We start from the raw sequence: 20,990 nt of genomic DNA, 5'->3' as shown, positions 1-20,990 counted from the left end.
GTGTAGTAGGTAAAGCTGACGCCTGCAGTGGGCACCCATTTGAGTCCTGGCAGCTCCGCATCATATCTGGTTCCCTAATAATGGCCTGAGAAGGCTGCAGAAGATGGCCCAAGTATTTGGGCTCCTGTACCCACGTGGGAGACCCAAAAGAAACTCCTGGCCCCTAGCTTTGGTCTGCCCAGCCCTGTCTCTTGCGGCCATTTGGGGAGTGAACCAGTAGATGGAAGACCTCTCTGTCTGTCTCTTCTCTATCTCTGTAATTCTTTCAAACACATGAATACATCTTAAAAACAAACAAACAAACAAAAAAACACTGTGCAGAGCAGTGTTAAGGCACAGTAGTTAAGCCATCACTTGCAAGGCCAGCGTCCCATATGAGCACAAATAAATAAATAAAATATTTTAAGAAAATATGGTTTTTGAAACTGTTTGCTTTTGAAGCGAAGCAGATGTAAATACTGTACCCAGAGGATTCATGCAATGCTGCTTTTCTTTCTTTTTCAGTTTCCTTCAAATACATCAGAAATGTGTTGTATTATTAGGGCATCACCAGGTACTAGACAAGTGAAAAGTAAGGGTATTACTGTGAAGAAGAAAAAATATTCTCCTCCCAAAGATATTCCTCAAGGTAGTGTACTATGAATGCAAAACATTCTTTTTGAATGATATAAAATGATTTTATTGTAAATTCCTTGTGTACATAAGAAATTCAGTTTTAAAGTATATCCTGAGAGTCCATGTACAAAGTAGAAATGGTAAGGTTTTAGAATCTGAGTAAAATAATTATTTTTAAAGATAAATGCTTCATTTTCTGAAAAATTAACTTCTAAAATATTAGCTTATGTCGTTGATATACAATGTATTTGTTGAGTGTATTTCCTCTTTTTTTTTTTTTAAGATTTATTTACTTTACTTGACAGTCAGTTATACAGAGAGAGAGAGAGGTCTTCCATCTGCTGCCTCACTCCCCAATTGTCCTCAAGAGCTGGAGTTGCGCTGATCCAAAGCCAGGAGCCAGGAGCCTCTTCCAGGTCTCCCATGTGGGTGCAGGGACCCAAGGATTTGGACCATCTTCTACTGCTTTCCCAGGGCATAGCAGAGAGCTGGATTGGAAGTGGAGCAGCTAGGTCTTGAACCGGTGCCCATATGGGATGCCAGCACTGCAGATGGCAGCTTTACCTACTGTGCCACAGTACCGGCCCCACATTTCCTCTTATAACTATTTGAAATTTAGTGGGGTTTTTTTTTTTTTTTGAGTTTCATTTAGAGTATCCTTTTTTTTTTTTTTTAAGATTTTATTTATTTATTTGAGAGGTAGAGTTACAGACAGTGAGAGGGAGAGACAGATAAAAAGGTCTTCCTTCCATGGGTTCACTCCCCACATGACTGCAATGGCTGGAGCTGCGCCAATCTGAAGACAGGAGTCAGGTGTTTCTTCCCAGTCTCTCATGCGGGTGCAGGGGCCCAAGGACTTGGGCCATCTTCTGCTGCTTTCCTAGGCCATAGCAGAGAGCTAGATTGGAAGTGGAGCAGCTGGGACTGGAACCGGCGCCCATATGGGATGCCAGCGGAGGATTAACCTACTGTGCCACGGCGCCAGCCCCTAGAATAGCCTTGTTTTTAAAATTGTAGATTTTTTTGTTTGTGTGTTCACCCAACATTGGTTGAGCACTTCCTCTGTGAAGGGCACTGTGCTGAGAACCTTCTCATACCTCACTTATTTCTCAATATGATTTTATGATATATAGGATGTGTACTGTTATCCTCATTTTATATATTAAGACTCACACTTAAAGTAATTTGTACTTTGTCTGAAGTCATACTCCTACCAAGTAGTGGAAGGGAACTCAATCCCTTAAGGCATTTAAAGTCCACATTAGTTTTTTCTTTTTTAAGGATTTATGTATTTATTTGAAAGGCAGAGTTACAGAGAGGCAGAGACAAAGAAAAAGGTCTTCCATCTGCTGGTTCACTCCCCAAGTGGCCTCGTTTTTTTTTTTTTTTCCCTCTATTTTATTTATTTACTTAAGAGGCAGAGTTACAGACAGAGAGAGGGAGAGACAGAGAGGCCTTCCAGTGGTTCACTCCTCAAATGGCTGCAATGGCTGGAGCTACGTGGATCCGAAGCCAGGAGCCAGGAGTTTCTTCCAAGTCTCCCAAGCACTTGAGCCACTCTCCACTGCGTTCCCAGGCCATTATCAGGGAGCTGGATTGGAGCAGCTGGGACATGAACCAACACCCATTGGGATGCCAGCACTATAGGTAGATGCTTAACCTACTACACCATAGTGCTGACCCTAGATTAGTTTTTTGTGCTGCTCCCCTTACTGCATTTCAAGAACAACATCAAATTACACCTTTTGATGATCATTTACACCTTTTGATGATCATTTACATGGAACATATCTTCATGTACATTTTTGCCCATTCAAATTACTCAGTGGAACCTTAGAACTTTTTATGAGTAAGAAGCCAATGAAGCCATTAAAATTTAATAATTATGTATAACTTCAACCAAGCTGCCCACTCTTGATTCTTTTCTTCATTTCCATGTGCCTTGGGTTCTCTCCGTCTTCCTCCTCCCCCTCTTCTCGAATTTATATGAATAAGTAATTAATTAACTATGATCGTAATATACTGTTACCTAATATAATGTATATTGCTGATGTTTCATAACCCTTGGGCTATGAAATTTGCAAGGGCAAAGACCACATAATAAATGTCTTTCTATCTCTATCTGATAATAGTAGCATAGTGTTAGGGAATAGCAGTTGTCTGTATCAGACAGAATCCTGCCAACGCAACAGAGCCAGAAGGAGATATGTGTATGTGTACAGTCACATGCCACATAATGACATTTTGGTCAACAGTGGACTACATCTATGAGGGTGGTCCCATAAGAACATATTACCTAGTGACATTGTAGCCATCTAAGTCTGTGTAAATATATTCCATGATGTTTACACAATGATAGAATTGCCTAATGACATGTTTCTCAGCACATACTCCTGTTACTAAGCCATTTGTAAACTGCAAACACATATATGTCACACACATGTATGTATGAATGTATACTTATACACACATATGTGTATATACAAAATTATTTCAGGGAATTAACTTACACATTGTAGTGTTTGGCTGATCAAGTCTGAACACTAAACAGGCGGACGCTGGTCATGTAGTCCATGGGCAGATTTCTTCTTCAGAAAAAATCAATTTTCCTTTTAGCGTATTTCAAATAATTTGATGAGGTCTGCCCACATTATCCAGGATAGTCTCCTGTACTTAAAGTCAACTATTATAGGTGTTAATTACATTTACAAAATAATTTCACAGCAACATTTAGATTAGGGTTTGAATAGTTACATAATATGGCCTGAATCATCATATCCACCCCTTATCAATTATACATCATATATATTTTCCTTAAGCCATGTTTAATTTCCAAATAAAGAAAAGTCTTCCATCTGTCTAACATGATACAGTTGCCCTGCACAAAGCCAAACATGTGTGACAGTTTCTCCAGAAGAGGATACAAGGTCCTTATATGATGTTCAGCCTTCTTGATGTCCTTTAACTTAAAAACTATGATTAAAAAGTTAACTACTATTAATACATATTATATTAAATGGTAAGGGAATAAGTGAAAGTGTGCTTAACCAATCATACAATTATAGTTTGTGTTTATAACTACTTTCTCCCACTACCCATTCCACATCCCCTGTAGCTTCAGTAAGTATACTCTTCAGGTGGTCATGGTTCTTTACTTTGTAGATGATTCAAACCTTCTTTTTTTTTTTTTTGCCAGACAGAGTTAGACAGTGAGAGAGAGAGACACAAAGAGAGTTATAGACAGTGAGAAAAAGAGAGACAGGGACAGAAAGATCTTCCTTCTGTTGGTTCACCCCCCAAATGGCTGCTATGGCCGGCGTGCTGCGCCAATCCGAAGCCAGGAGCCAGGTGCTTCCTCCTGGTCTCCCATGCGGGTGCAGGGCCCAAGCACTTGGACCATCCTCCACTGCCTTCCTGGGCCACAGCAGAGAGCTGGACTGGATGTGGAGCAACTGGGGCAGAATCCAGCGCCCCAACTGGGACTAGAACCCGGGGTGCTGGCACCGCAGGCAGAGGATTAGCCTAGTGAGCCACGGCACCGGCCCAAACCTTCATTCTTGATAGATCTGGGCTGTTAGTAGGCCTGCCTGGATTGAGTTATTAAGGTTTTCCATTAACCTTAATCGTAGGACCTGATAATACTAAGAGATACTAAATTTTAACACACTTAGAGTTCCTTACTGGTATTGTGGAGTAATAGTCCAGTTTCCTCTTAGTAGTCTGGGTGAGGCACCTGAACCAACAACCAACAGCATAACTTCCTTCTTGGCCTGTTGATTTTGAGGCATGAATAGCCCAAAGTGGCTGGATGGAGTCTTAACTTCCATGCTAGTGGAATTGTTATTTTCCCTTGTGGAATAATTCTGCCTTTGGAACTGAGAACTCTAGACCATCAGAACAATAAAGTCATGGCAACAGGCAGCAAAATTTTTCTACTGGGTTACCAGGAAAAATAACAAGTGGTACCATTTCCATTTTTGCCTCCTTTATTCCTGGCTATGGGAGAGACAGTACCATATATTGGACACTGATTTACCTTATGTGCAGCCTTCTAGAGAATTCTGCATTTTGCAGCCTAGCTGATGCTCTCTGAATTTTCAAAAGGCCATTCTATCATCTTACCAGGGCAGCTGCTTTGGCATGGTGGGGAATACAGCAAGACCTGGGAATTCCATGAGTGTAGGCCCATTGTTGTACTTGTTTTACTATGAAGTGAGTTCTTTGATCAAAAGCAGCATTGTGTAGAGTACCACGACCATGGAAAAGGAATTCCCTTAAGGAATTTCATAGATGGTAGTTTTGCAGAAGCTTTGTGTACAGGAAAGACAAACTCTGTCAGGTGTCAATTCCAGTGAGAACACATAATAAAGAGGTCCAGTGTAATCAGCATGCCGCCAGAAAGCTGGCTGATTGCCCCCAGGAATACTGTTATGTTGGGAGCTCAGTGTTGGTCCCTGCTGAAGACATATTGAACGCTCGAAAGTGCTTGTACCCCAGCTAACTTTGATTAGCAGAAGCCCTTGTTCTTGAGCCAGTGTGTAACCTCCATCCCTGCCACACCATGAGCAATTTGTTCATCAGCCAAGAACAAAAGGAATCTGTCACCCTCTTTTCCCAGCCCTGTTTTGATAGAGGTGGCTAGGGCAAGAGTCTCACTGCCATCTGCTGAATTAGTTAGCCTACCTCTTGATTATTAAAATCCTCCTCTGCTGAGGTTACCTTTTGATGACAATTTACATGGAACATATCTTCATGTACATTTTTGCCCATTCAGAGAAAGATATCTACTGCTTTCCAAATTTTCTTGTCAAACATCGGACCATTTTTCTTTTCAAAGAAGCCAGCAATCAGGTGCATTGCTCAAAGTTTTGCACACTGGGAAGATTTCTCCATTTTTTTTCCAGGGATATCCCAGAAAGGAGTTGGAAGGGCTGTTACTGTCCACTCTTCAATGCTGCCTATGTACATTTGCTGGTTCACACCCCAGATGACTACAATGGAACCATCTGTGGTGCAGCAGGTTAAGCTGCTGCCTGCATTACCAGCATCCCATCTGGGCACCATTTTGAGCTCCGGCTGTTCCACTTGTAATCCAACTCCCTGCTAATGAGAAAGCAGTGGAGGATGACCCAAGTCCTTGGGCTCCTGCACTCATGTGGAAGAACTGGATGGAATTTGTGGCTTCAATTTGGCCCAGCCCTGGTTGTTGTAGTCATCTGGGGCATGAACCAGCAAATGGAAGATCACTCTCTCCCTCTCTGTTACTCTGTACTCTATTAATAAATCTGTTTTTAAAAAATAGCAACAACAACAAAAAAGAAACCCCTGGGCTTTGTCTTCTCCAGCCAAGTGATTGTGGAGAGCTCTCAGTGTCATCCCAAGTGCAGGCTGGGGGAGAGGAGATGATGTAATGAGAGTGAGACTCCTTTGGGCGCTTTCTTGTTTTACATTTATCTTCAGGGACTGCTTGAGCACAGTCTCTTGTACACCACTTCCGTTTGGTAATGGAGTGTTGCTCTTCACGCGAGATTTGTGGTTTGATGGGTCAGACAACACAAAATTTTTTAAGTGCAGCTTGGCTTCCTTGGTAACTTGGTGGCCTATGTTAAAGTGTTCAATCTCTACTAAGGCCCAGGAATGGCCAAAAGCTGTATCTCAGAAGGAGAGTAGCCATCTGCAGAGGATGGCAATACTTGGCTCCAGAGTCCTAAGTTCTTGCTGTGAGTCACGTACAGGGGCCTGCCAAGGACCCAAACAGCATCTCCATCTGCCACACTTCAAGCATCACTGGGGCTACAGGGTCTACGGCACCCAGTGTCACAGCATCTTGCAGTATAGCCTGTATGTGACGTAGAGACTTCTTTAATTCTTGGCCTTTAATCAAATCTAGAAGCTTTTTAGGTCACTTGGTAAATAGGCTGGAGTAGTACATCCAAATGAGGAATATATTGCCTCTAAAATCCAAACGGGGCAGGGCATTCTGCCTCCTGTCTTTTACCTTAGAAGGGATGTCTCTTATGCCACTAGACCCCTAGAAATGTCACTGAGGTGGAGGGCCAATAGAGACCCAGAAATTTCACTTTTAGGAATATCCCTGACTATAGTGTGTGTGTGCATGTATGTGTGTGTGTGTGTGTGTGTGTGTATTCTAGGCTATTCATGATATCCCCAAACTGGAAACTATCCATATACCCATCATGTAAAATAGATATAAAAAAATGTGGCATATTCATTCATTGGAGTGCTAAATAGCTATGAGAATCTATAAGATACAGTTACATGATACAGATACACATATATTGTTGAATTTCATGTGAGATTCCAGATATAATAGAGTACATCTAATATTATTTATATGTAGTACAAAACTAGGAAAAAATAATCTTGGAGATTACAATAATGGGTGCCCTTGTTGGAGTGGGGCTGTTAACTAGAAGGGGTCACGAGGAGGAATTCTAGGGTGCTGGTAAAGTTCTGTTTCATTATCTGGGTGCTATATATACTTGTGTGTTATATCTGTCGAAACTCATCAAGCTGTATACTTGTGTGTACTTTTCTTTGTATATTTTATACAGTAATATAAAGTTAAAAATAAAGATAGAAAAAGTTTTAATTTGATCTTTTTGGCCTGTGTTATTAGTTTACTAAATTAGATATTGTCAAAATTCTTTGGTTTAAGTACATAACAAATCAAAACCAAAATGTGGCTGTGGGGTTCTTTTTTCAGTGTTCAGACCAAAAGTTTTTAGTTTCAAAGATATTCATCCCACTCCCATTAGTTGAACTAATGGTGCCACCTCCTGGCTTCTCTGTAGGTTCTCACAGTAACAGCAGTCTTCTCATTTAAGAAATTCCCTTTCAACCTCTGGCCATTTGTGTCTGCTTTTCCTTTAGTAAAAATAGCAAAGCCCCAGACTAACTAGTGATCATGTTATTTTAAGTGTGCACCAGGCTATTTTTAGTCCTGGCATTTGAAGTTTTAGCTGGTTGGCAGTAATCTAATCAGGACCACAGGGTAAGGCTTACTTTTGATAGTCTTAAGATTGTGTGTAGTGCAGCAGGTAAAGGCGCTGTCTGTGGTGCCAGCATCCCATAGAGGCTCCGGTTTGTGCCCCAAACCATGTCCCAGCTGCTCTACTTCGAGTCCAGCTCCCTCCCTAGGAAAAGCAACAGAGGATGATCCAAGTGTTTCAGCCCCTGCTACCCACATTAGAGAGACCCAGAAGAAGCTCCTGGCGTTGGCTTGGCCTAGCCCTTGCCATTGTGCCCACATGGATGGCAAGTAGCAGGTAAAACTGCCATCTGCAACACTGTCACCCATGTAGGCAATGGTTTTGTGCCCTGGCTCCTCCGCTTCTGATCCAGTCTCTGTTAATGGCCTGGGGAAAGTGGCAGAAGATGGCCCAAGTGCTTGGGCCCCTGCTACCTACTGTGGGACACCAAGAAGAAGCTTCTGGCTTCTGGCTTCAGCCTGACCCAGCCCTGGATGTTGGGACCATTTGGGCAGTGTACCGACGAGTAGAAGATCTCTCTCTCTCTTTCTGTTTCTTCTTCTCTCTCTGTAACTCATACTTTTAAATAAATAAATAGTTTTTAAAAAAGAATATATTAGAAGTTTGTTATGGTCTCTGACACAGATACATTAATTTAGTACAAATACAGAGATGAGTTCTTTGGGGAAAAATAAATTCAACTAGTTTGAGATCAGAGAGCCCTTTTAAGCCAGTTGTTTTGGTGTCATGTGGCTCCTGCATGAAAAGAGGAAGTTCTTTTGTTGGCCAGCTCACTCATTCAACAAACATTTATTAAGTGTGGATGTGAGAAGTAGTTGCTGGTGGTATTGAGATAATGACATTGTCTTTATAAAGTGTATGTTCTCTAGAGGACATCAGATATGTAAGACAAATCAAATGGAGATACAAGTACTTTTATAGAAATATGTGTGGGAAGATTAGCCTAGTACGATCTAACGTGGGAAGCAGGATAAACATCAGACTCATAGAATGGCAGATGTCCTAAACAGCACTCTGGCCTCAGAATCAGCCCTTAAGGCATTCGGATCTGGCTGAAGAGCCCATGAGAGTATTTTAGGCATGGAAAGCCAAGACACTCTGGCAAAAAAAAAAAAAAAAAAACACTAAATGAAAGATCTCTGCAAGTGAGATCCCAGTGGAAAGAACGGGCCATCAAAGAAGGAGGTGCCTTTCTCTGAAGGGAGGAGAGAACTTCCACTTTGACTATGACCTTGTCTAAATGAGATCAGAGTTGGTGAACTCAAAAGGCTTCCATAGCCTTGGCAACCCATGACAGAGCCTAGGGTGATTACTGATGCCATAAACAAGAATGTCAATTGTTAAGTCAACAACAGGAGTCACTGTGCACTTACTCCCCATGTAGGGTCTCTGTCCTTAATGTGTTGTACAATGTAAATTAATGCTATAACTAGTACTCAAACAGTACTTTACACTTTGTGTTTCTGTGTGGGTGCAAATTTTTGAAATCTTTACTTAATATATACTAAATTGCTCTTCTGTATATAAAGATAATTGAAAATGAATCTTGATGTGAATGGAATGGGAGAGGGAGCGGGAGATGGGAGGGTTGTGGGTGGGAGGGAAGTTATGGGGAGGAAAAGCCATTGTAATCCAAAGCTGTACTTTGGAAATTTATATTTATTAAATGAAAGATAAAAAAAGAAATATATGTGGGACCCTGTTTGTGGGTAAACAGAGAAGGTAGGAAATTGTGTGGGAAGTGATCTGAATCCCCCAGGAATATTGTGAGCATAAGCCTTCCTTTTTTTTTTTTTTTTTTTTTTTGACAGAGTGGACAGAGAGAGACAGAGAGAAAGGTCTTCCTTTTGCCATTGGTTCACCCTCCAATGGCCGCCGCGGCCAGTGCACCGCGCTGATCCGAAGCCAGGAGCCAGGTGCTTCTCCTGGTCTCCCATGGGGTGCAGGGCCCAAGCACTTGGGCCATCCTCCACTGCATTCCCGGGCCACAGCAGAGAGCTGGCCTGGAAGAGGAGTGACCAGGACAGAATCCGGCGCCCCGACCGGGACTAGCTAGGCAGAGGATTAGCCTATTGAGCCACAGTGCCGCCCTATCATAAGCCTTCTATGCATAGGGACCAGGATAAATAAAGGCACAGATGCATAAAGCATTCTCAGGTAGTTAAAGAACTAGTTATATGAGGCTGGAGTGACAACTGGACTCCGTGCTTGAGTAGTAAAAGGGAGGCAGATAGTGTAGAGCCTCCTTTGCTAAACCAACTTTCTCCTGGTAAGATTTATTTTTCATTTAATCATTTTCGCAAGAAGCATTGAGGTGAAGTGGAAATAAATGAGCCTAGAAGCAGAAGTTCCAGATGAGAATCTTGCACAAGTCCTGATGAACAAAGTTGAAAAAATAGGGTCTGACCTGATAAATTATTTTTTAAAAAGATTTATTTATTTACTTGAAAGTCAGAGTTACACACAGAAGGAAAGGCAGAGAGAGAGAGAGAGAGAGAGAGAGAGAGAGAGAGAGAGAGAGAGAGAGAGAGAGAGAGGTTGGTTGGTTGGTTTTCCATCTGCTAGTTCACTCCCCAGTTGGCCGCAACGGCCGGAGCTGTGCCGAATCGAAGCCAGGAGCCAGGAGCCAGGAGCCAGGAGCTTCTTCTGGGTCTCCCACGCAGGTACAGAAGCCAAGGACTTGGGGCATCTTCCATGCTTTCCCAGGCCATAGCAGAGAGCTGGATCAGAAGTGGAGCAGCCAAGACACGAACCAGCACCCATATGGGATGCTGGCGCTGCCTGCGGTGGCTTTACCCACTACGCCACCGTGCTGGCTCCCAATATATCATTAAATCTGGTGCACAGAGCACCTGAGGAATTTATAAATAATGTAAATACAGGTCATTCTTTGCAATCTGATTTGGGAGTTCTGGAGTTTGAGAACTAATATAAACCAAATTTTTTTTATTGTTATAATTTACAATTTAGTCATTGACTAGGCCCTGATACAGAGTGGTGAGATAAAAAGATTGTTAGATCATGACTCTCAGGTCTCTAGTTTTGTAAAGTTCCAGAAATGAAGACTTCTCTGTAATGTCAGGAAAAAAATATATGCCATGGCTTTAGATCTATATGTGAAGGTTGAGGAGGCGAAGGGTAGGTGAAACTAGGTGGTTGGGTGGGCTGATCACCTCTTTGGAAAGTTACCCAGATGTTGGTGGGGAGAGGATGACTGCAGTAATTTCCAAAATGTGTAACATGTGAGTAAGCAGTGTCTGTAAAGACAAGGAGGACTAGAGAGTACTGTAGCCAATGCTTCTGAAACCTTAATGTGTTTGTGAGTTGCTGGGGATCTTGACAAAATGCAGATTTCATTTGGTAGGTTTAGAAATGGACCTGTGTTTGTAGATTTCGAACAATCTTGTAGGTAATCCTATTTTTTCTTGTCCACGGACCGACTCTGAATAGCAAAATATAGGTCCCTCTTCTCAAACTTTGTCCTTTCATTGTTGTCTGATATTTGGGTTCCTCACTCAAAAATTCTTACCTAGTTGGTGTGAAGTATGGCCTAGATACCAGGATTTTAAAGTCTCTGGTACCTCTATGATAGCACAGAATTTCAGAACCATTAATGTAGGCCGTTCAGGCCAAAGGGTAAGATGAGGTGTTTCATAGTAGGAAATGGAAAATGGATAAGGCTGGCTCCATTCTGGATCTCCTGGTACAAGATGTGGAGAGAAAGGTGCCTGGAATACTGTATCTGGGAAGAACCTGGGTTCAGCTCTAACAAAATGTAGGAGAATGCCTGGGAGGGGTGAATAGGAGAACATGAGGGACTTTGGCCTGAGTGGTGGCTGAGGAGGACGAGGGTGAGAAGCGCAACTAAGCGACTTCTGTAGGTGTACAAGGCTGAGTTCAGAGGCCCTAGCATGACTACTGGTAAGTCTTTGTCAGATTTCCCATGGGAATGTTCTCAAGTAGGTCTCCTTACATTTCTTTTTATTTTATTTTATTTTATTTTTTATTTTTGACAGGCAGAGTGGACAGTGAGAGAGACAGAGGGAAAGGTCTTCCTTTTGCCGTTGGTTCACCCTCCAATGGCCGCCGCAGCCGGCGCGCTGCGGCCGGCGCACCACGCTGATCCAATGGCAGGAGCCAGGAGCCAGGTGCTTTTCCTGGTCTCCCATGGGGTGCAGGGCCCAAGCACCTGGGCCATCCTCCACTGCACTCCCTGGCCACAGCAGAGAGTTGGCCTGGAAGAGGGGCAACCGGGACAGAATCCGGCGCCCCGACCGGGACTAGAACCCGGTGTGCCGGCGCTGCAAGGCGGAGGATTAGCCTAGTGAGCCGCGGCGCCGGCCCGGTCTCCTTACATTTCAAGAGAGATTGGCTTCAGCATGTCCAAGAAGGGCTGAGCCAGCTATCTTCTCCCCTCTTTTTTTTTTTTTTTTTTTTTTTTTGACAGGCAGATGGACAGTGTGAGAGAGGGACAGAGAGAAAGGTCTTCCTTTACCATTGGTTCACCCTCCAATGGCCGCTGTGGCCGGCACCCTGCGGTCAGTGCACCGTGCTAATCCAAAGGCAGGAGCCAGGTGCTTCTCCTGGTCTCCCATGTGGGTGCAGGGCTCAAGGACATTGGGCCATCCTCCACTGCCCTCCCAGGCCACAGCAGAGAGCTGGCCTGGAAGAGGGGCAACTGGGACAGAATCCGGTGCCCCGACCGGGACTAGAACCCGGTGTTCCGGCGCCGCAGCTGGAGGATTAGCCTATTGAGGCACGGCGCCAGCCATTCTCCCCTCTTTTTAAAAAATCGGCTCTGTATTTGTTTTCTGAGGCTTGACCTCATGGGGGAACTAGAATGTTCTGGACATCAAGAGCTCTGTCCCCCACAGGTACTGGTTTTAATAACTGTCATATACCTGCTTGTGTGTGAAGCAATGTATTGTTGTATTTTTCTCCAGATATTATAACAAAAACAAACAGGAAGACATAACAACTGTGACTGAATTTTTACTACTTTGAAGATATGGATGTGAAGTCAAAGTCTGTAAAGCAAAGTGTCTGCCTGAAATTATATGAAATTAAAATTCAGAAGTCTCCAACTATTTGTGATATATCTGTGATGAATTTCTATTGATGTTCTTGTCATGTGCTTTTAAACAGTTAAGATTAATGAAATAATCTTTGATATGCTTCTTAAGTATATGTATTTGTATTATTTAATAAGAACTGAAGAGTCGTTACTAGAAGACTATATACTAAAATAGATGGTTTTGCTATTTATAAAGAGCCAACACTAGGTAATGGTGTAATTTCCTTTGATTTGCCTTTCTTCCTCAAAGTTTATCCTTTGTATGGATTAGTTGTTGAAGTGCTAAAAATGAACATGCTTATATTACAAGCTATTTTTAACAGAACTTAATTGAAACCACATGAGTGAGAGACCTAATTCCAGGTCTGACTGAAAGAAACTCTATACTCAAGATTTGCTGAAGCAGGGAATGTGTAATACATACAATCAATCATACACCAGGTATTTAATACGTTATCTCATACCAAAACAACCTTTATTTTTGCTAACAGTATCTGTAAGGTTTTTTTTTTTAATATAACCTGTGGCAACCTGACAGTACTCTTCCTAAAAAGCAGCTGTCCTATGTCAGTGAACAGAAGGTAGTTATACAACTGGTGGTGAAATCTTAAGTCTGATAGTTTTACTATTATTATACATAAAAGTAAAAAAGACACAGGCTTTCAAAGCAGCTTAACTGTTAAGGAAAATTATAAAATCTATAAACTGAGGTTATGTTACTTAAAGAACATTCATTTTAAATAGGAACCATAACGAGATATTTTTTATAGATATTTTGACAAGGCCTTAAGCCGCTAACAGTGCTTTTTATGAGTTTGCGATTTTTATCTGGAGCTGAAATATGAAATCATGCTGAGGAAATATAGAGGATAACCTGAATGATGGCGGCTAGACCAAAATTTAGATGTGAATTCTAAATCAGTACTCAACTATGTCAGCAACTCTTGTGGTAGTTTTAAAAGTAGAAACGTGATAAGCTGCAGGGGAATGAGAAATGAAACACAAGTCCTTTTCCTTGCCTTCAAGGAGTTTATAATCCAAGAGGGAGGGGAGAAAATGAGAACAAATTCTTTGACAATTCTTAATCAGGTGGTAGGTTCCTGTGAGAAAGAATGGTACTTGGTTTTTGGAGTGGACCTGGTAGGGTTAGAGGAGATAAACATTTTATAGTTTCGTATTTCAGAAAAGGAAAATATAGCAAGCTCAGAGAGCTACATACTTGACCAGGTAATATAATAGCATGTGATGGAGCCATCATCTGAATGCAGGACTATTTGAGTCTAATATTTTTCATTTATAAACAAGAACTCAGGAAAAGGTCAGAGGGAGGAAGGAGTAGAGGTTGACCTTCAAATCTTAGTAGTAGAAGACATAGTTTTGATGGTGATTACAAGGAAGAAAAGTAGAAGTAGCCTGCTGGTTGGTGAACATGAGAAGGCCTAAGAGAATTCCTATTGGCAAATCCTAGGAGAAGGTTGTGCTGACTTTTATCTGTGGGCAGACCTCAGAGGTCTTTCAGTCTTTTTCAGAGAGTATGAACAGAAAATGAGTTCATCTTTTTCTGAAAAGAGAGGGTCTCTCTATTTCTTTTTTTATCACATTTTCAAAGTGGTCTGTGACCTCAGAAAAGTAAACTGTGGAACTGGACTCCTCTACTTTAGTATCTAATTACTTATTCTTCATTTTTTGAATTAAAAATTTTAAACAACTTTTTATTGAAGAGAAAGAAGGAGGAGAGGGATGACAGGAGGGAGGGAGAGAGGTAGAGAGGGAGAGATCTCCCATGCACTGGGTCATTACCCAAATGCCCACAACAGACAGGGATGAGCCAGCCTAAAGCCAGGAACCAGAGACTCAGTCCAGGTCTCCCATCATGGAAGGCAGGGGGTTAACCATTTGCCCCATCACCTGCTGCCCCTCAGAGTCTACATTAGCAAAATCTAGAATTGTGAGCAGAGCCAGGACTCAAACCTAAGTATTGTGATATAGGATATGAGCATCCCAAGTAGTGTCTTAACTGCTATACCAAATACCAATATACTCACTCTTGTTTTTTATTTTATTTTTATTTTTATTTTTTTCAGGAAGGCAGGATGAGTCCTGTATGTATGTGGAGCCCTTTCATTTGCTGGTTGACTACCCAAATGCACAATGGCTGGGTCTGGGCTAGGGATGGGGCTAGGCTAGGGATGGAACTGGGACCTCAATCCAGATCTCCCATGTGGGTAGCAAGAGTTCAATTACTTGAGCCATCACTAGGGCCCCCCTGCCCCCACCCAAGGTCCAAATTGGCAGAAAGTTGGAGTCAGGAGCCAAAGCTGTACTGAACCCTGCATTCCAATATGGGATGCAGGTGTCTTAACCACTGGGCTAAATGTCTACTCCCTATACTTCATATTTGAGTGTAGTTATATTTTCAAATTACACCTAAAAAAACTTTGCAGGTCATAAGTACTGAAACAGCCAGTTAAAAATGCATAAAAGGCCTGATGTCGTTTCCATTTTAACATTTTTAACTGGAGCGCTTTTCCCCAATACTCCCAGGTGCAGTTCAACATGGTTTGTTCAGTTATGCATAGCCTCATTATCTCATATTGTGCACACGCATATGTGTTTATTTAAACAATATAAAGAATATGATGCCCAGACTTTCCAGATAGTTATCTTCAACCTCTCCTGCTTGACTTTAAGTTTCTAACCTGCAATTAAAAATGTTTAATCATCTTATATCTTAAATTCTCCCTTGACTCCATATGTTCTTCTTGCCAGCCTATTATTCTTCACCCATTTACATGTATTTTTACTAAAAAGAATGCTCTCTGCTTTCTCACTGGACCCCTCCACTGTTCCCTACCCGCTTCAAAACACAAACACGCACAAAGTCTGTCTTCAGCTTTGCTTCTCTGCTGATACTGATCCCCTCCAGGCTACCAGAAACATCCTTGATGCTAATCTAAGGAATATTTTTCAATTTTTATCCCACCAAACTTCTCCCAGTTAATGATATTTTGGACTAGTACAATACTATCTTTCTGAAGGCCTCCAGTAAGGAATGAGCTCTCTAAAACTTTACTGTATGGGCTTTTGTTGCATCTCTGGTCCTCCCATTTCTTCTAGAGGCTGCTTTTCCTCTGGCTAGTCTTTAAGTTTTGGTATTTCCTAAGGATCTGTTCTGGGGCCTCTTCTCATACAACACACCTCATCTATCCATGACTTTAGTTACCATTTCTGTGCAGTTGGCCTCAAATTTTTGTAATTGTCATGGATATTGGTAGTGAACTTGTGTCATGAATTCCCTTGTATACATCCATTACCCTCTAACTCCATCCTAAGTAGATTTTAAATTTCCAAGTCTGTCGCTCCCCCTCTTCGTGGAGGAACGACACTAAACCCTGCCTAGGCTTCATATCCGAGTCACGGCACCATTATGTCGCTCCCCTTCTTCATGGAGGAACGACACAGGACCCTGCGCTGTTCTTTTGTCTGCTCGGCCCTCCCCGGGTTTGCTGCTGGTTCTTCCTGGGTTGGCTACCATCCCTTCCACCTCCGTGGAAGGGCGGTGCCCCCTGCCACTTTCCCCACTTCCGCAGGGGAGCGGCACACCGCCGGCCGGCTCTCTCGGGGGCTGCACAGGTGTTCCCTCAGATGTTCCTGGTGCATGTTGTCTCTCTCCTCCTTTATAGTCCTCTTCCACCAATCCCAACTCTGCTACCCACACGCCGAGTACGCTGCTCTCCTCCAATCAGGAGCAGGTCCTGCTGTTTATTGGTTGAACTGGAGGCAGCTGTGTAGAAGCTGTTTCCTCCTCTCCCAGCGCCATATTGTGGGAGAGCAGATGCATAGAATAAGTCTTAATTCCAGTAACTTAGTCTAGTCCGAGTTGCTCCCAGTTGCTCCCCACACAAGTCATATGATCAAACCCTGAGTACCAGAGGTGGGCCTTTAAATGGCTTCAGTCTGTTAACCTTAGGCATCCCAATTCTGGCCAGAGTCATTAATTAGTTCAGGAATGGGTCCCAAACTTAAAATGATCCTATCATGTTACATATTAGAGCTTTTTCTTGGAATATTGAGACACAGACTTTTTCCTTTTTCTGTTGGATTTTTCCCTGAAAGAATTTATTGTAGTGGCTGGCACTGTGGCTCACTCAGTTAAACCCATGCTTATGATGCCAGCATCCCTTATAACTGCCAGTTTGAGTCCCAGATGCTTCACTTCTGATCCAGCTACCAATACATCTGGGGAAGCAGTGGACAATAGCCCAAATATTTGGGCCCCTGCCACCCACCCGGGAGGCCCAGATGGAGTTCTAGGCTCTTGGCTTCCACCTGCCTAAGCTCTAGCCATTGCAGCCATTTCTCTCTTGCTCTTCCTCTTGCTCTTGCTCTGCCTTTCAAGTAAATTAATAAACCTTTTTTAAAAGTGACAAATGGTAGACGTTTCAGAAGTCAAATTACATCCACAATTGGAGACCTTGCTGTGGGATGGAGACCACACAGAGAAATTAGAGATGGAATAAAGAAATTGACTTTTTGATATCTTTGTTGTAGTCCCTGAATAAAGCTGTGTCTACACTGTTCACCTGCTTTAGATCTGGTTATCAGAGTTAATCAGTTTCATGCTCTGCTTATGTTAGTTTACTTTTGGTTTTGTCGTGTAAAACATAGACCATTCTGACTGATGGACTCAACAAAGACCTTTCTTAAATTGCCCATGTCATAGCATTTAGCAGTGTTCTGTAGCTGCTGATTCTATTTGAGGAGACTGTAAGCTCCTCAAATGCAGGAACTATGTTGTTCCTTATCATATTTACGGGTTCTAGCATAGCTGCCTGACACATACTAAGCATAAATGCTTGAAAGGTGTTTATTGAAAGACTTGTCACAGAAATGTGTGTTCTATTAAGGACCTTCTTTTGTGTACTTCTAATAGAATTCAAGGCAAAGATTTCAAGTCAGTTTATTTTATATGTAAGTTAAAAATTTAATTCCCTAAAATACTTTATCACATTCTGCAATAACTTTTTTGTTACTTGTTGGCTTCTTAAGGACAAGGGCTATTCCTGTCTTGTTATTGTATTCTTCCCATCTGGAACACAGAAGATGCCAAAGCTCACATCTCTATTAGATTGTTGCTATCAGCATACAAAATTTGCTAGTATGTCCCATCTTAAAGAAATTGTTTTCCTTTCTCCCTTCTCAGCTCAGCAAAACAGAGAAGCTGTCTACACTTGAGTTACCATTTTGTTTCTGCTCTTTCTTGAACCCACTCTAGTTAGGTTTTTGTTCATATTATTCCATTGAAATTGCTCTTGCCAAGATTTCCAAGTTAACAAATCTAATAAACACTCCTCAAATTTTCAACAACAGTCAATCCCCATTACTCCTTTTGGGAACATTTTCTTGTCTTACTGATCTTCCATCTTATTCTTTGTATTGAGTCCTTTTCTTTGAGAGCTTCAGGTTTTAGTTCTTCACCCTCTTCTGTATAGCTACCCTGTCTCCAAGTAAAGTTATCCATTCTGTTGTTTTAAATTCTATGAGTTGGACGCATCCCAAATTTCTTTCATTAGAGAAAGAATGTATATGGATTCTCTAAATATCCACATGGGTGTCTGATGGGTAAATCAAACTTAATGTGTTCAAAAAATTTTAAGTATTTATCTGAAAGAGAGAGAGAGAGAGAGAGAGAGAGAGAGAGAGAGAAAGAGAAAGAAAGAAAGAAAGAAAGAAAGAAAGAAAGAAAGAAAGAAAAGAAAAGAAAAGAAAAGAAAAGAAAAGAAAAGAAAAGAAAAGAAAAGAAAAGAAAAGAAAAGAAAAGAAAAGAAAAGAAAAGAAAAGAGAATCTTTTATCTGCTGGGTAACTCCCCAGATGGCTGGGACAGCCAGGTCTGGGCCAGGCTGAATCCAGGAGCCAGGAGCCTAGAGACAGGAGCTTATTCTGAGTCTCCCACCTGGTTGGTAGGGGTCCAAATACTTGGGCCATCTTCCGCTCATTAGCAAGGAGCTGGATCAGGAGTGGAGCACCTGGACTTGAACCAGTGTCCATATGGGATGCCAGCACTGCAGGAGGTGGCTTTACCCACTAAGCCACAATGCTAGCCCCGATATATTAAAATGTAATGTATTTGACTTTCTCCTTCAAACCTGTGCTTTCCTTAGTCTTATTTATTTATTTATTTAGATTTATTTATTTATTTCAAAGGCAAAGTTACAGAAAGAGCGAAAGACAAAGATATTACATCCATTGCTTCACTCCCTGAATGGCCATAGCAGTCACGGCTGGGCCAAGTGAAGTCAGGAGCCTGGAACTCCATTTGGGTCTCCCACGTGGATGGCAGGGGCCTAAGTACTTAGGCCATCTGCTGCTTTCCCAGGTGCGTGGATCTGGATCAGAAATGGAGTAGCTGGTACTAGAACTGGAGCCAATGCCACAATGCCAGCCCCTCCCCTAGTCTTTTAATCAGCAAATGACTTCTAGTTTGCTGCTCAATGCAAAAAAACCTAGGAGTCATCCTTGATTTTTTTTTTTTTCTTTCCCTGACTTAGAGGTTCTGTCGGTTGTATCTCCAAAATTAACTCCAGTTAGCTGGTGTCAACTCTCCTCTGAAATACTAGTAATTACTTACTTGGTTTCTTACCTTTCATTATTACTTTTCTATATTCCTTTCTTCATAAAACAGCCCAGATATAATTGTAAATTGAATCATGCCCTTTCCTGTTTTAAGCACCTCAGTGACTCCCATCACACTTAATCTAATTGACATTGTCCAGCCCCTTGTTTCTTTCTGTTTCTCAAAACATCTTCCTGTCCCAGAATACTCTCCAGTTCCTCTAGCTTCTTTTCTCTTCTTTGAACTGACCTAACCTTTTCCTGCCACAAAGCTTTATACTTTTTCTTCTCTCTGCCACAATGTTCTTCACTAACTTCTTTCTGTGGCTGGTTCCTTTCCATTCCTTAGACTTCAGTTTAAATACCTTATCTTTGGAAATGCCTTCTGTGGCCTAAATTTGGCCACCTTCACATCCTTACAATCAACTAATTCTTTCCTAGCTCCTATCACAACTTATATTTTGTTTATTTAGTTTCTTCTTATTCAAATTAACTTCCCGAAAATACGGACAGTTGTTCAAGACCATATCTCCGGTGCCTAGAACAGACTGTGAGAACTTAGAGGGACTCGAAACATTTTTAATTTATTTTTTATTATTTTATTATTTTTATTTTTTGACAGGCAGAGTTAGGGAGAGAGACAGAGAGAAAGGTCTTCCTTCTGTGGGTTCACCCCCAAAATGGCCGCTATGGGCTGGTGCACTGTGCTGATCCGAAGCCAGGAGCCAGGTGCTTCCTCCTGGTCTCCCATGCGGGTGCAGGGCCCAAGCACTTGGGCCATCCACCACTGCACTCCCTGGCCACAGCAGAGAGCTGGACTGGAAGTGGAGCAACTGGGACAGAACCAGCTCCCCAACCAGGACTAGAACCTCGTGTGCCGGCACCGCAGGCAGAGGATTAGCCTAGTGAGCTGCAGCGCCAGCCTCAAAACATTTTTTAAATAAATAAATGTTTATATATTTTGGTGCTCCAAACTACTCCCATTTCCTTATTAGTCAGCCATAAATAGTCGGTTTAAGAGTTTTAAAAACGGAGTGACCCTGAGTCCATCTAAGTGTTGTTATTCAGGCAGTTTTACTTGATTATCTGGAGTTTGAATGCCTTGTTCTGAGATGTTATCAATGAATTTTTTTTCAGGATAGTTTAGTGCAGTTAAGGCCTTATTATTAACATGATGATTAAAGGGGGCAAGATGCCAGTTTTATTGCTACCTTTTCCTATATCTACTGACTAGAAAACAGCTCTAGTAACAAGTGCCTATGTCTTTTATGTTACCTGGAGCGTAATCTTGGAAGCAGGTGTTCAGAGCCCCATACACTGCTGGGGTTTGTAGGAGATTCCATCTTCTACTTCTGAGTAACAACATGGGCCTTATATATAATCTCTGTCACCCCAAAGTTACACATTCATATAGCATTAGTGAGTAGATAATTTTCTTTCTCACATGCCTTCATTTTTGACTTCCTAAACAAACTCAAAGAAGCTGTTTGTAAGACACTTCACCGTCTTTGTCAAGAGGTGCCAAATAAGTGGAAGAAGAAAAACATACTGATTTTGCACTTGAGGATATTAAATTTTTATTTATTCAAGAAGGATAAAGACAAATAGAGAGCTTCCATCTACTGGTTCACTCCCCAAATGCCCATAATGGACTCAGGAGCCAGAACTCAATCCA

The 20,990-nt window shown here is 41.9% G+C and overlaps 1 protein-coding gene across 6 annotated transcripts in view; it reads left to right on the top strand.

The window, feature by feature from the left end:
• The window catches only part of MEIKIN (meiotic kinetochore factor), an 86,554-nt gene extending 72,266 nt beyond the window's left edge, over positions 1–14,288 (top strand). For 2 of the 6 annotated variants that reach the window (XM_051844190.2, XM_051844189.2), the window contains exons 13-14: positions 505–628; positions 12,572–14,269. In XM_051844190.2, coding sequence (XP_051700150.2) covers positions 505–628; positions 12,572–12,603 — 156 coding nt within the window. In that variant the 3' untranslated portion in view covers positions 12,604–14,269. Of the gene's footprint in view, positions 1–504; positions 629–12,571 lie in introns of all 6 variants that reach the window. The other 4 variants (XM_051844191.2, XM_051844188.2, XM_051844187.2 and 1 more) reach the window with 4 other exon arrangements.
• The last annotated feature ends 6,702 nt before the right edge of the window (positions 14,289–20,990 follow it).

This window comes from Oryctolagus cuniculus, chromosome 6 (genome assembly GCF_964237555.1).
Source record: "Oryctolagus cuniculus chromosome 6, mOryCun1.1, whole genome shotgun sequence".
In the NCBI taxonomy this organism is placed as follows: domain Eukaryota; kingdom Metazoa; phylum Chordata; class Mammalia; order Lagomorpha; family Leporidae; genus Oryctolagus; species Oryctolagus cuniculus.
This window is presented reverse-complemented; position numbering and strand designations above follow the sequence as displayed.